We start from the raw sequence: 12,125 nt of genomic DNA on the forward strand, positions 1-12,125 counted from the left end.
GGTTGTTTAAGCCATTGTACGATTACTTCGAGGTAGTTGCTCCGACAAGTAGCACTAAGAGTACGCGAAGAACCTGAAATTACTTCCGAAGTCGTAGGTACAGCTCGAGTTTTGGATTGTTGAGCAAGTAATTTGCGACAATCTTACATCAATGCTGTGTAAAACTTTATAGAATAATTTGATTTTTGATAGTTAAATAATGAAAAATCATCACTTGACTTAATATTTTGCAAATTTAATTTGTAGTATCTCTAGTAATATTTATATAACTGATTAAATAAAATGTTTCCTCTATTTCAACGTTTGAAATTAACTGCTTTTCATTTTTCTCTATGTTATGAAGGCCAAAGGTAATAATACAAACTATTAAAAACGTATTAAAAAATATATTTAAAATTAAATTATAAAAAGTATGGTGTGATATTTCTACTGGGTATAACTCTTTCAGCATCTGGCACAGCCTTGAACAGTGTTGCATTTCCCTTGTTGGCAGTGGTGAATTCCAATATGCTAGCTACATTGCCACATCTATAACAATAATTGGGAGCAGACCAAACTGTGACCAGTTGGTCCTCAAACATATATTTATACCCTAGAACATGAATACAAGATTAGATGATAAAATAAAACAGCATGAAAATGTATAAAAAATATAAGTTATTTAAATGTGTCTTAACTCATCGCATCATCATAAAAAATATATACTAAATGCAATTTATACTCAAGTGTTAACACAACGCAGTTTTAACCCTTTGCCCATGAAATACATGACACCGTTACAACTCGTACAAATTAAAAAAAAATTTACCCACAGATCGTATGGCATGTCATACATGAAAATCATAAAACACAGATTTGGTCGCTGGCAACTCTCTTAACTCTCTCATCTCTCTTTGACATAAAATCCCTATAACTGAATCAAAACAAAAGGAGAAAATGATAGAAGAAAAACAAATATCAGGAAAAACAGGGATACTCACTTCTCGTTTCACACAGGGTATCTGAAGAGCTGAGAGAGACACAGTTTAAAGAGTACTGGGTATTAGGATCCTTGCAAAGACAGTGAGATTTTTTGGCTTCTTGTATTCAGCCATTTGAGTTGAGCTACCCACGTATTTCTACATTAAAAAACCACTCCCAGAAATACAATTGGAAAGGGAAAAAAAGAACAGAGAAACAACAAGGGGAAACATATAAAGTTTCTCATTAATACTTTTTTAATAATTGAAAGAGCTATTCGCTCTATAATTAAAGCAGTTTTAAATGAAAAAACTACTATTATACCAGAAGATAAACGTGGGAAAACGAGAGTCACAAGAAAATAAGTGACAAAATTTTGGATTCTGTTCTTAGTCATATAAATTCACTATCTTCAAAGTGGTTCTTCGAGGCAATACATAGACGGTGGTTTACCTAACTATTGCGGTTTTTCTCAAGAACTATATAAAGGAACGAAAAGAAACAAAAGAAGAAGAGTCAGCAACCTACGATCGTTATTCTCGTATTTTCAACAGCGAATTTAATAGAGGATTTTTTATCCTGAAGAAAGTTCTTTGTAACCAATGCGATTATTTTAAAAATGCCGGAGCAGAAGAAAAAGAAAATATGCAAACAAGTATTGAAAGTCACTTAGAGGAAAAGGAAAAGTCGTAAAAAAAACTATCCATAAACTGAAAATAAAAAATTCTGATAACAATATCCATCTGGCTACTTATGATTTACAAGCAGTGTTACCTGTACCAATAGGACAAAGTTCTGCATTTTTTTACAAATCTTGCTTAAACTATTATAACTTAACAGTAGTAGAAGTAAAGGCGAAAAAAGGCAAAGTATCAGAAACTAAGAAACAGGTAGTACTTGTGAAATTAATAAAGCTAGCTGTTACTTTTGGAATGAAGTGATGGTGAATAGAGGGGCAATAAAAATCGGATCTTGCGTTTATTACTATCTAAAAGAATTGTCAATAACTAGCCTAGGAGTTGATGTGATTTTTTATTCCGATAACTGTGAAAGCTAACAAAAAAATAAATTTCTAATAGCCATGTACCTGTTTGTTGTCAATACTTTGGACATCAATTCTATTACTCACAAGTACCTTGTTGGCGGTCACGCCCAAAATGAAGGTGATTCAGTCCACAGCATAATAGAAAAAACAGTGAAGAGGTAACCAAATCAGGGCCTATATACATTCCCAAGCAATATGTTGAATTAATTAGGAATGCTAAAAAACAGGACCCCCTTTAACTGTTAAAGAAATGGATTTCACTGAGTTTTACGAAGTAAAAGCACTACAATGAAATGGGACTAGATTTCATCAAAAGACAAGGAAGGCCATGACTTTAAAATAACTGAAGTAATGTTACTTTAAATTTTAAAAGGGAAAGATTACTTCCTGTATAAAAAAAGTTATAAATAACCAACTGAAAAATAGATTGATGCTTATTATAAAGAATATACAGTTCATCCCAAACCCTTCTTTCAGTGCGTCACAGTTGATCGAATTCTCTCTTACGCATTAAGCTAGAGGTGACAGAAAAAAACGTGAGTCGGTGATTATTATACATAGAACTTGGAAAATTATGTATCGTTCAAGGGTATTTGCATATTAAAGCGAATTCTACTTACGAATATATAATTGGTTGGAGTTTAGAATACGCTAAATAGATATCCAATCAATGATGCGAATAAATATAATTTGACGCAGATGGTCTCGATAGTGAGAGTACTTTGACAATATCAACGAATAAAATGATAATTGTCATTCCAGGTTAGTATTTTCAGACATTTTACAGTGAAAATTTAATTTTGTATTTATTGTCATAAAAATATTTTAAATATGCCGAGATATACCGAGAATGAACAAAGACTAATATTAAAATTATTAAATTATTTTCAATTAGAAAAAGAGACTGGGACAACTTTATTACCAGTTTCTGCCGTTCGTGAAGTAAGTTTTAAATTATTCTAAAAAATAGTCATATTAGTAGTTTAAATACTATACATTTTAGCCATAGTGTTTGTAATAAATAATAATAAATACATAAATAAATCTTAGCTAATTAAGCACTTTCCTTGGAATGTATAGAATAGGAATTATGACAAACTGCCGTTTCAATATAATGCGCAATAAAATTTTTTATACAGGACGGGACCTCTAATATGTAAATTAAAAAAAAATTGAATTGTTAAAGTTTTTACTACACATTTTAAAAAAATAATCTTTCCACATTTAGCCGATTACAATCCTGCAACTGTCAGATTTAACTAAAATGTCATGCAATAATTCTCGACATTCTTAAAATCCTATATTACGTCAAAATTTGTGACGCACTGAAAGAAGGGTTTGGGACAGACTGTATACACTAATCTGTAATAAAGTTCAACTTATAAGCGTTTAAAATATGCTTATAAAATTTAACAATAAATTGTAATACAAAAACATGAATTTTATTTGAACCAAATGAGAGTTTAATTATTAACACTTCATTCAATTTTAAATTCAACTGTAGCTTGTTGAACATCTTTTGTTCAGTTCTAGCAAATATGAATGCTTTAGAATAAATAAAAAAAAGTAGAGCTATTTTACATAACATTAAAAATATTAGGTTGATTAAACAGTCTTGACAATCCCAGTGCACTTTCATGTGACACTTAGTTCATTAATCATGTAATACATGCCAACGACTTGTACGTCACTTTACTTATCATCACGATTGACTACAAAGGGTTAAAAATGGCACTGCTCAAAAAATATTGAAAATAAAACCAACAAAAGGGCATATCTATAATCAGATAAAGAAAATGTGATGTGTTTACCAATAATATAAAAAGTATGTTGAAGAAAATAGTAAAATCAGACACAATATTCTTCTACACCTATCTATTACATCTACAAATTGTTACATTTCCCAAATTATCAAAAATTATAAAAAAATTTATCAATGTTTTACCTTCATGTACTAACTGATGAGCCCTACATATCAATGTTAAAGCATTTATTCTCATGAAATCATTAGTGACTTTGGCTCCAAATAAGAAACCTGCTCCTCTGGGACTAGTAGCCCTAGAAATAAAAAAATATTGGTAAATTAACATTTGTTTCCTGTTTTTTTTTTAATTTGTTACACAAGGCAGAATTGTGATAATTCTTTATTACCTCAGAAATATCATTAATAAACAAGTTAAAGAGAAAAAGATCCACATGTGAACCTTGTGGGACCTCTGAACTCCTAGCTAGGAATAGAAAGTGAACCCATTATAAAAGCAAACTAAACTCTTTCATGAATTATAACTACTTAACCATGAAAGAAACCACTTAGGAAAAACTATACATATTAAAGATGAGCAAAGAATGTCCTTTGAAAAATCGGTATAAAGTATAAATTATAGAGTCCACTTGGTACCCACCCTTGAAAGCAATGATAACGATACAAAATGAGATTTGTATATGTAGATTGACCCTGTATAAATCCATGTTGTTTATTAATCGAGAGATTTTTACAATACCAATTGAGACATTTGTTTAGAATTAGTTTAGGGATGGCAGATAACATAACAACAGGCCTATATTTTTTATATTGTCTCTATCACTGTTTTTTAAATACTGGAGTTATATAACTATCACGCCACTTACTAGGGAAGATGTGTTTAGATAAACTGTACACATATTGTAACGAAATATGTAGGAATATTATCATGGCCATAATTCAGTTTATCCTTGAACCATTCATAGACTATAAACATTTATAGAATAAGAATTCAGAAAGTGAAAATTGAATAAATGATATACTATTATAGATAGATATACTAGTACTTTCTGTAAATACTTTTTTGCCTTTTATTATGCCTTTTTAAATGGAAACATAATGACAAGTGAGAAATGTAATTAAAGAATCTCGATTATTATTTTTGATGTGTTCTTTCTAATGTTCATTTTGTGAGAAGATCCTCCTTATGGCACCTTTTTTAGTTAAGTAAAAACCCTGTCTTCTATTATATATAAAAACAAATATCATTCCCATATGTACTCTTACTCGAATTCTAATGTAATTTCATAAAAAATGATCATAACATTGCATGTGTAATAATAAGCTAAAATAGTAAACAGTCTTACCAAGTATCTATATAATCAGGGTCAGACCATACCAAATCACAGAATGCTCCTTTGTGAGGTATTTCTTGATTCCTTTCTAATATTCTAATTTGATCTAAGGTTTTAATTTCTGGACTTAATCCTCCATGAACACACAAAATTTTCTCATCTATTATCTAAAAACATAAATAAATTGTAAAAAATAAATATTAGATTAACATTTGGAAACTAGAGCTTATTTATAGGAAAATTACAAAAAAAAAGGTAAAAGATTAGACGAAATAGATGGAAGTTTTTTAAAAATGAATGTGCGTATTTATTGGGGGTGAAGTTGCTGCTTATGAGATTTACTAATACCTAGCCCCTTTTGTTGTATTAATGATGAAGTCTGCCTTAGTATAGATGTTTTATAGAAGCAATAGAATACACTTTACTACTTTACTGTTACCAGTACTTCTATAGAAGCTTGTTAAACAATTAATAGCATGTACTAAATATTGAATAAAAGAAACACTTACCGCAGCAATAGTTAACAAATCAAATACACCACAGCAATACTTCCAAGCATTAACATTTCCATACTTAGTCATACATTCATCATAAAAGCCATAAACCTGCGTGATCTGCCTACTTTCGTGATTGCCCCTTAATAATGTGATTTTGTTTGGATACTTCGCTTTGAGCGTTAGAAGTCTTGTAAATGTTTCTAAACTGTAGTAACCCCTATCGACAAAATCCCCTAAAAATACGTAATTGGTATCGGGAACTTGTCCACCTTTCCGAAATAACTCTTCGAGATCATAAAACTGAAACATAAGATATGTAATTTAATACAGAACTAAAAGGGAAATAGAAAATTGAGTCTCTAACCTGACCGTGTATATCACCGCATACAGTAACGGGAGTAGATACAGGTTGAACGTTTGATTCTTCTAATAAAATACTGCACACTATATCACATAACTTTTTAAGATCATTTTCTGGTAAATATTTGCATTGTTTTGCAATTTCTATCCAATTATCAAGCTCAGAAGACATTGTTTCTGGTCAATGATAAAAGCTAAAATGACAGAAGACATGACACTGCTAGCCTGTCAAATTTCAAATCCATTTTAATACCTCTGTTCATTTCACTTTGATCAACGTAGATTTCTTCTCTAAATTTAGTTAAATTTTAATAAAAATTATGTTAAATTAAACGACAAGAATATATTCTTTTCAGCACTTCTTTCAATTAAACTTTATAGACAGAACGGTTCTGTTAATTAAAATAAATGTTCCTGTTTATTTTCTTGATTTTAAGAGAAAAAGCAGAAAATAGAGTCTTTAATTATTTTTGTTCGGAACTCCCGGACAGAACATAATCCAGTCCAGCACGTTTCATCAGTTCATCTATGCTTAAATAAAATGACGTCAGTAGTCTTTGTTTTTTTAATTTTTTAAGACATAAAACTTGCTTTGACATTTGGATATAATGAAAATTTTGGTAAAAATATTGTAACAAGTGAAGGATAGTGTACTAAATAAATTAATATTGTTGTAAGTATCTACTACTATAACTCTTTTTATTGTTGTTTGTGACTGATAATTTCTCTATAGGAAGTAAATACTTCTGGAAGGTTAATATTTTGTCGACATTGTCAGTAAAACTGCGAGGTCATTGTCGATTTCTAAATGATTTTAGGGCCGATTTATCTTCAATTTCCAAATATGGATATAGATAATGGACCAGAGGTGCCAGTACCAGTCAGTGGTACAGGTGTGGATATTGAACAGTCCTTTTTGCAACAGTTCAGTTGTATGGGGACAACAGACAAAGATGAATTGATTCAACAACTGCAAAAGCTTGTTGGCAGCCAACTTAATTACTCCACAGCTGCGTTTTTCTTGGATATGAACAACTGGTAAGAGGACAATGTTATTGTTTAGTACAGGTCAGCTGATGTAACATTTTTATGTGAGTTTGATAATACCTGCACTTAGTGACTAAGTGTTAGTCACTTTAAAAATAGGTCTCAATTATGATATCTAACAATAAAAATACTTGATAAATATAATTAATAATCACTAGTTTCTAAGTATAATTTTCTGATAATGATTTACCATTCAAAAATAAATAATAGATTTTCTAAACAAAACTGACAAATAAATTTGAACTACTAGAAATGATTTATAGAAAGGAAATAGTTAGGTCTTAGTGTTGTAAAGCTAATAAAAAGGAATCTGAAACAAGGGAAAAATTGGATTAATGGAAAAGAATAAAATGTTACAATTACCTAACAACTTTATTATAATTATATGAATTAAAATTTATAGTGTTTAAGGTCATTTCATATTTTAATGATTTTTGTGTATTTTAAGGAATTTACAAGCAGCAATTTGCTCATATTTTGATATAGAGTCTCCATGCCCTCTTCCATCCATGAAATTGATCTCAGATCCTGTAGCAAGTGAACACACAGATGTAGAACCAAATATCAGGTAAATGGCAAGCTTAATTATCTATTAATTATGATAGTGCAAGTACAACATCCATGTCAGATTCCTAATACTTGTTTATTTTATTTTTTTTAGGTTTAAAAAGTCCTGGAACATAGTAAATAGTGGTACAGAGAAGTGGCCTGCAAACTGTTATGCTCAATGTTCAGATGGTGATAATTTTGGAGCTGATCGAGTCCATGTTCCTTGTTTAGATCCAGAAGAGGGATATCATTTGGTTGTAGATATGGTTAGTCCCACAGTACCTGGCATATATCAAAGTAAATGGAGAATGTGTACAGACATAGGAACTTATTTTGGTGGTAAGTGCATTATAATGTATAAAATTCTTTTTTTTTTCAATTCCTCTTTATTTTGCTATATATTTTTCTTAATTATTAGGCTCAATTTTTAGTTTTTTTTTATATAGTTTTGCACAATTTTGTCTTACGTAAACCGATAATGATAGTATAGTTTTTGGCTTATTTCTTCTATTTATTTGTACTTTTTCCAAAAATAACATGAAAGTCTATATTCCTACTTTTGTTTGGTTTTTAGATCCAATGTGGGTGATAGTAACTGTAGTTGAAGAAGGCACAGTTGCTTTAACAAATCAACTATCTCATTTTAATGAATTAGGTGCATTACCTCCCCCTACTAGTAACTATAATCCCTTTTCACCACATCAGATCCATATAGGACATACCCCGGTAAGATTGTATAGATTGAATCTAGTTTATCGTTATTAATTTATTTTTATTATTTTTAGGATACAGCCCCTCCAGATGGAAAAGACACATCCATGTTTTAGTACCTGCTTAAACTATTTTACAGTGCCACACTTTAAGGAGGGAGAATGCATTTATGTGAATGAATAAATGAAAAAATATATTATAGTTAAAATACATATTTTGCAAAAAGTATAAGAGTTTGCTGAAAGAAGAGTGATTAGATATAGGTTATTCATTTAGAGTTAGTAATTTTATATATTTAACTGATATCAAGAGGCAATTATAGAGATATTGAATTTATTTTAAAGAGGGATTGTCTTAGAATTAATCAAATCTGTATAAATGTTTTCGTAATTCATTATTTATCTTCCTAATCAAATCTATACAATTCTATTGAGAATATTATCACGTTTTTATTATCTTTCCTTTCAACATGTTAAGTTGCAAGATTACAAAAAATATGATCAAATACAGTATGGAAAAACAAAATTAAGGATATTAACTAAGATTTTCCGTTATTCATTTTTTTTTCGTAAGTTGTGATAATTCCACAAAATCTTTTTAGTTTAATATTTTTTTTTTTGTTTAGTTTGTCTACACTTTATTTGGTATTAATACAGAGTTATAAACTCACTGCAATTATCTATGCAAAACATTTACAAAGTGGATAAAATATGTGCATTAATAAGTTTGTTTTAAACATTTACATTGAAATTGGACTCTATTGGTCATCAAATTTTATTTTGGATACAAAACAGGAAAAGGCAAAAGGATTAGAAGATGATAGAATATTGAAAATATGATTCAAACAGTGGTTACAAAATTAATAAACAACTTTATTTTATTTTTTAATAGAATTTCACATAAATATAGTAAGTGACATGGAAATCTAAATGCCCATTATAAATTATTACAGCTAAAAAATATTTTGTGCAATTATACATGGTAGCAAAGTAAACAAGTGAAATTTCAATGATTGAAACTACTTGTAGGGGTAAATAAATATTGTGTTGATGTTTCAATATCCTCCTGGAGTATATCGTTCCATGCCTTAATTATCTCCTGAAGTGCTACCAAAGTATGAGGAGGATGCTCTAAATTAAAGAGTCTCTAATCCATCATGTCCCACATGTGTTCAATTGGGGATAAATCTAGGAATCTCTGGAGCCAGGCCAAAAGACTGACTCCAGCCTGCATAGAAGTCCATGGTGACTCTCGCAATGTGTGCATTATTCTGCTGAAAAATTGGAAGTTGCTGCATCAAAAGGTACGGTATGAGATAAGATTCCAGAATTTATTCTACTTGTCGACAAGCTGTCATGTTCTTGACCTTGAACGACACCATAACCCCAACATGCTGTTCATCAAAAAACTAAATTTTGTCTTTTACCATGTTACGTTCTGATATTAGCTCGGCCTTCATGCATCCCTAAACGAAATCGAGATTCAACACTTAAGACAACCCCGTTCCATTCCTGGTCCCAAGTTAATTGTTCTCTGCCTGCACCCAGTGTGACCGAAATGAAAAAAGGCCAAAACTGTGAATTTAGAATACAATAGAAATTGGTCTAATTGGTCTTCCATGTTCTGCAAACCGTTGATTTGCAATAAACCAGTAGTGAAGAAGCAATATCTTAGAGCCATCAACTGTAGGTAATGATCTTCACATCCTGTTGTTCTTCGGCACCGCTTTGTGCCTCTCTATGTTCATGTTCGACCTTTTACGCAGTGGTCCACCCAGGGGGAGGGGTTTTGGGGGTTAAACCCTACCCAGGGCACTATTCTGACACTGTTACTCACAAATTTTAAGGACTCAAAATGGAGGAAGCATAAAAAAAATTTCGGTGACCAAACAAAACCCCTCACAGGACAATTCTAGATGCGCCACTGTCTTGACGCCATGGTCGATAACTTCTTAACACAGTATCTAAACTTCTGTGAACCCTATTCAAAATTTTCTGAAAAGGAAGTCTGACTTGTCTTAGGCTAAGTAATATAAAACTGAAACTTAAAATGGATGTTCGGATCTCTATGTCACTTAATATATTTCAATGTATTTTAGAACATTTGGAATATTTTGTTTACATATAATATCCATCCAAATGGCTAGTACATCAAAATTTTTGTTAATCAATGTTTTTCAGTTAATAATTCAATACCATTAATTTGTTAGTTGAAATAATCGTTAGTGTATAATAATCAAAAGTACCAGTTTCCTCAGGTTTAAAAAAGTCAAGTAATTATCTCTTTAATTGTACTTATTATTTCTAATGAAAAATGGACTTTCTAGTTATAATTAAACGAAGGTGCAAACTTAATTTAACAAAATTACATTTTGGAAGTTGCTTAACCTGGATATTTATCAGATTTTCACAAAATTTTTGATAATCAACACTCTTATTTTATTTTTCTCAAAAAAATGTTTTGTCTCATAGTTTGAACAAATAAAGATTTTGGAATAAACTGTACTATCTTTAAACTTTGGGATGGGAATGGGAGTTTACACGAAATATACAATGAATGCTCATCAGTAGGGCTCGAGTGTTAATGCATCAAAACATATAAATGCATTATCGTGCAACTTGGCCTGTAGTTTCTGAACCGATCGTCAGTTCTGATCAAAAACATGTATGATCGGAGAAAAAAATTAGTGACTCATACTTTTTTTTGTTGTAAGAATTGTACGAAATAAAAATGCATTTTTGGATGAAAGATTGGCTTTTGGACTGTGAGAGATTATCTTACATGAACTTAGTGAGAAAATAGTAAAAATGATCTTAAAAAGAATATCAGGATTGGACCAGGTCTGCTTCTATACACTTCTAAATTTGGTTAACCCTGTAAGCGCGCTTGTTCTCAAGCAACGTTGATTTAAAACTGCAAAATTTCCAGGTACGTCGAATTTTACCACAGTGGGACGGTGTGGTATGCAAGCAACAACCGTTCGTCTGTTTTTACGGCATGTGCGCCACCTGTATTAAAATATTTTAACTTAGTAAACATATGTCGACTGTGAGGTTTCAACAGCAGTGTTGTAGTTCCGACGTTCAAATATAGACAAATCAGTAAGTAAAAACGTATTTTGCTGTAATATTTTCGGAATACATTTAGGAAAGGTGTATTTTTATAATCTAAAAGATACAGTTACTTTCTGTTTTGAGGAGTTTTAGCAAAAACACAAATTATGTTCCAGATTTACCTCCATCTGAAATAACTGAAATTTTATCACCAATGGAATATTTCAGTTTTTCTCTTTGGGCATAATGGCTAATATTGTGCACCAAACTAATATTTGACTAAAAAAACAGGTTCCCCACTACAACTAACTAATACAGAACCTACAGAATATATTTAGATAATTCTTACTATGAGCATTATAAAGTTGCTCGCTATAAGTGATTATTGGGCCAGAAATACTAGAATTGACAAAATAGCAGACATTAATGCCTTTACGTTTTACTAAAATTAGAAGGTACTTACATTTTGCTGATAATCCTCAACTATCCCCAAATACTAAAACCGATTTTTCAAAATAAGATCAAAATTAAAGTGACTAGAAAAAATTAAAACAAATTGTCAGAAGTTCCACATTGGCAATCAATATTCTGTGGATGAGACTATGACTTAAAAAGGTACCTTTGCAGGGAATCTTAGATAATATATAAAAAATAAATCACACAAATGGGGTTTCAAATTGTTCGTAAAAGCAACTGTTTCTGGCATCATCAAAGACTTCATAGGTTATAAGGATGCGTTTACGTTTGACCAGTTAGCAGGTACCTCTAACGGATTGATAGGTATAGAAAAGGAGTTACGTGTTTATG

The 12,125-nt window shown here is 30.7% G+C and overlaps 2 protein-coding genes across 2 annotated transcripts; one reads left to right on the forward strand and one right to left on the reverse strand.

Moving 5' to 3' along the window:
* Positions 1-371: 371 nt before the first annotated feature.
* Positions 372-6,164, reverse strand: PpV (Protein phosphatase V). The gene is made up of 5 exons (XM_072539523.1): positions 5,963-6,164; positions 5,611-5,898; positions 5,114-5,268; positions 3,951-4,063; positions 372-592 (listed from the first exon to the last, which is right to left on the reverse strand). Exons 1-5 carry the CDS (start codon positions 6,128-6,130, stop codon positions 402-404), a joined length of 915 nt encoding a protein of 304 aa, XP_072395624.1. The 5' UTR covers positions 6,131-6,164; the 3' UTR covers positions 372-401.
* Positions 6,165-6,420: 256 nt separating this feature from the next.
* LOC140446936 (protein ILRUN) lies at positions 6,421-10,764 on the forward strand. Its single transcript, XM_072539536.1, has 6 exons — positions 6,421-6,631; positions 6,777-6,996; positions 7,454-7,573; positions 7,667-7,893; positions 8,129-8,280; positions 8,340-10,764. Exons 2-6 carry the CDS (start codon positions 6,803-6,805, stop codon positions 8,379-8,381), a joined length of 735 nt encoding a protein of 244 aa, XP_072395637.1. The 5' UTR covers positions 6,421-6,631; positions 6,777-6,802; the 3' UTR covers positions 8,382-10,764.
* Positions 10,765-12,125: the final 1,361 nt, after the last annotated feature.

Source organism: Diabrotica undecimpunctata, chromosome 1, assembly GCF_040954645.1.
Source record: "Diabrotica undecimpunctata isolate CICGRU chromosome 1, icDiaUnde3, whole genome shotgun sequence".
NCBI classification, from domain to species: Eukaryota; Metazoa; Arthropoda; class Insecta; order Coleoptera; family Chrysomelidae; genus Diabrotica; species Diabrotica undecimpunctata.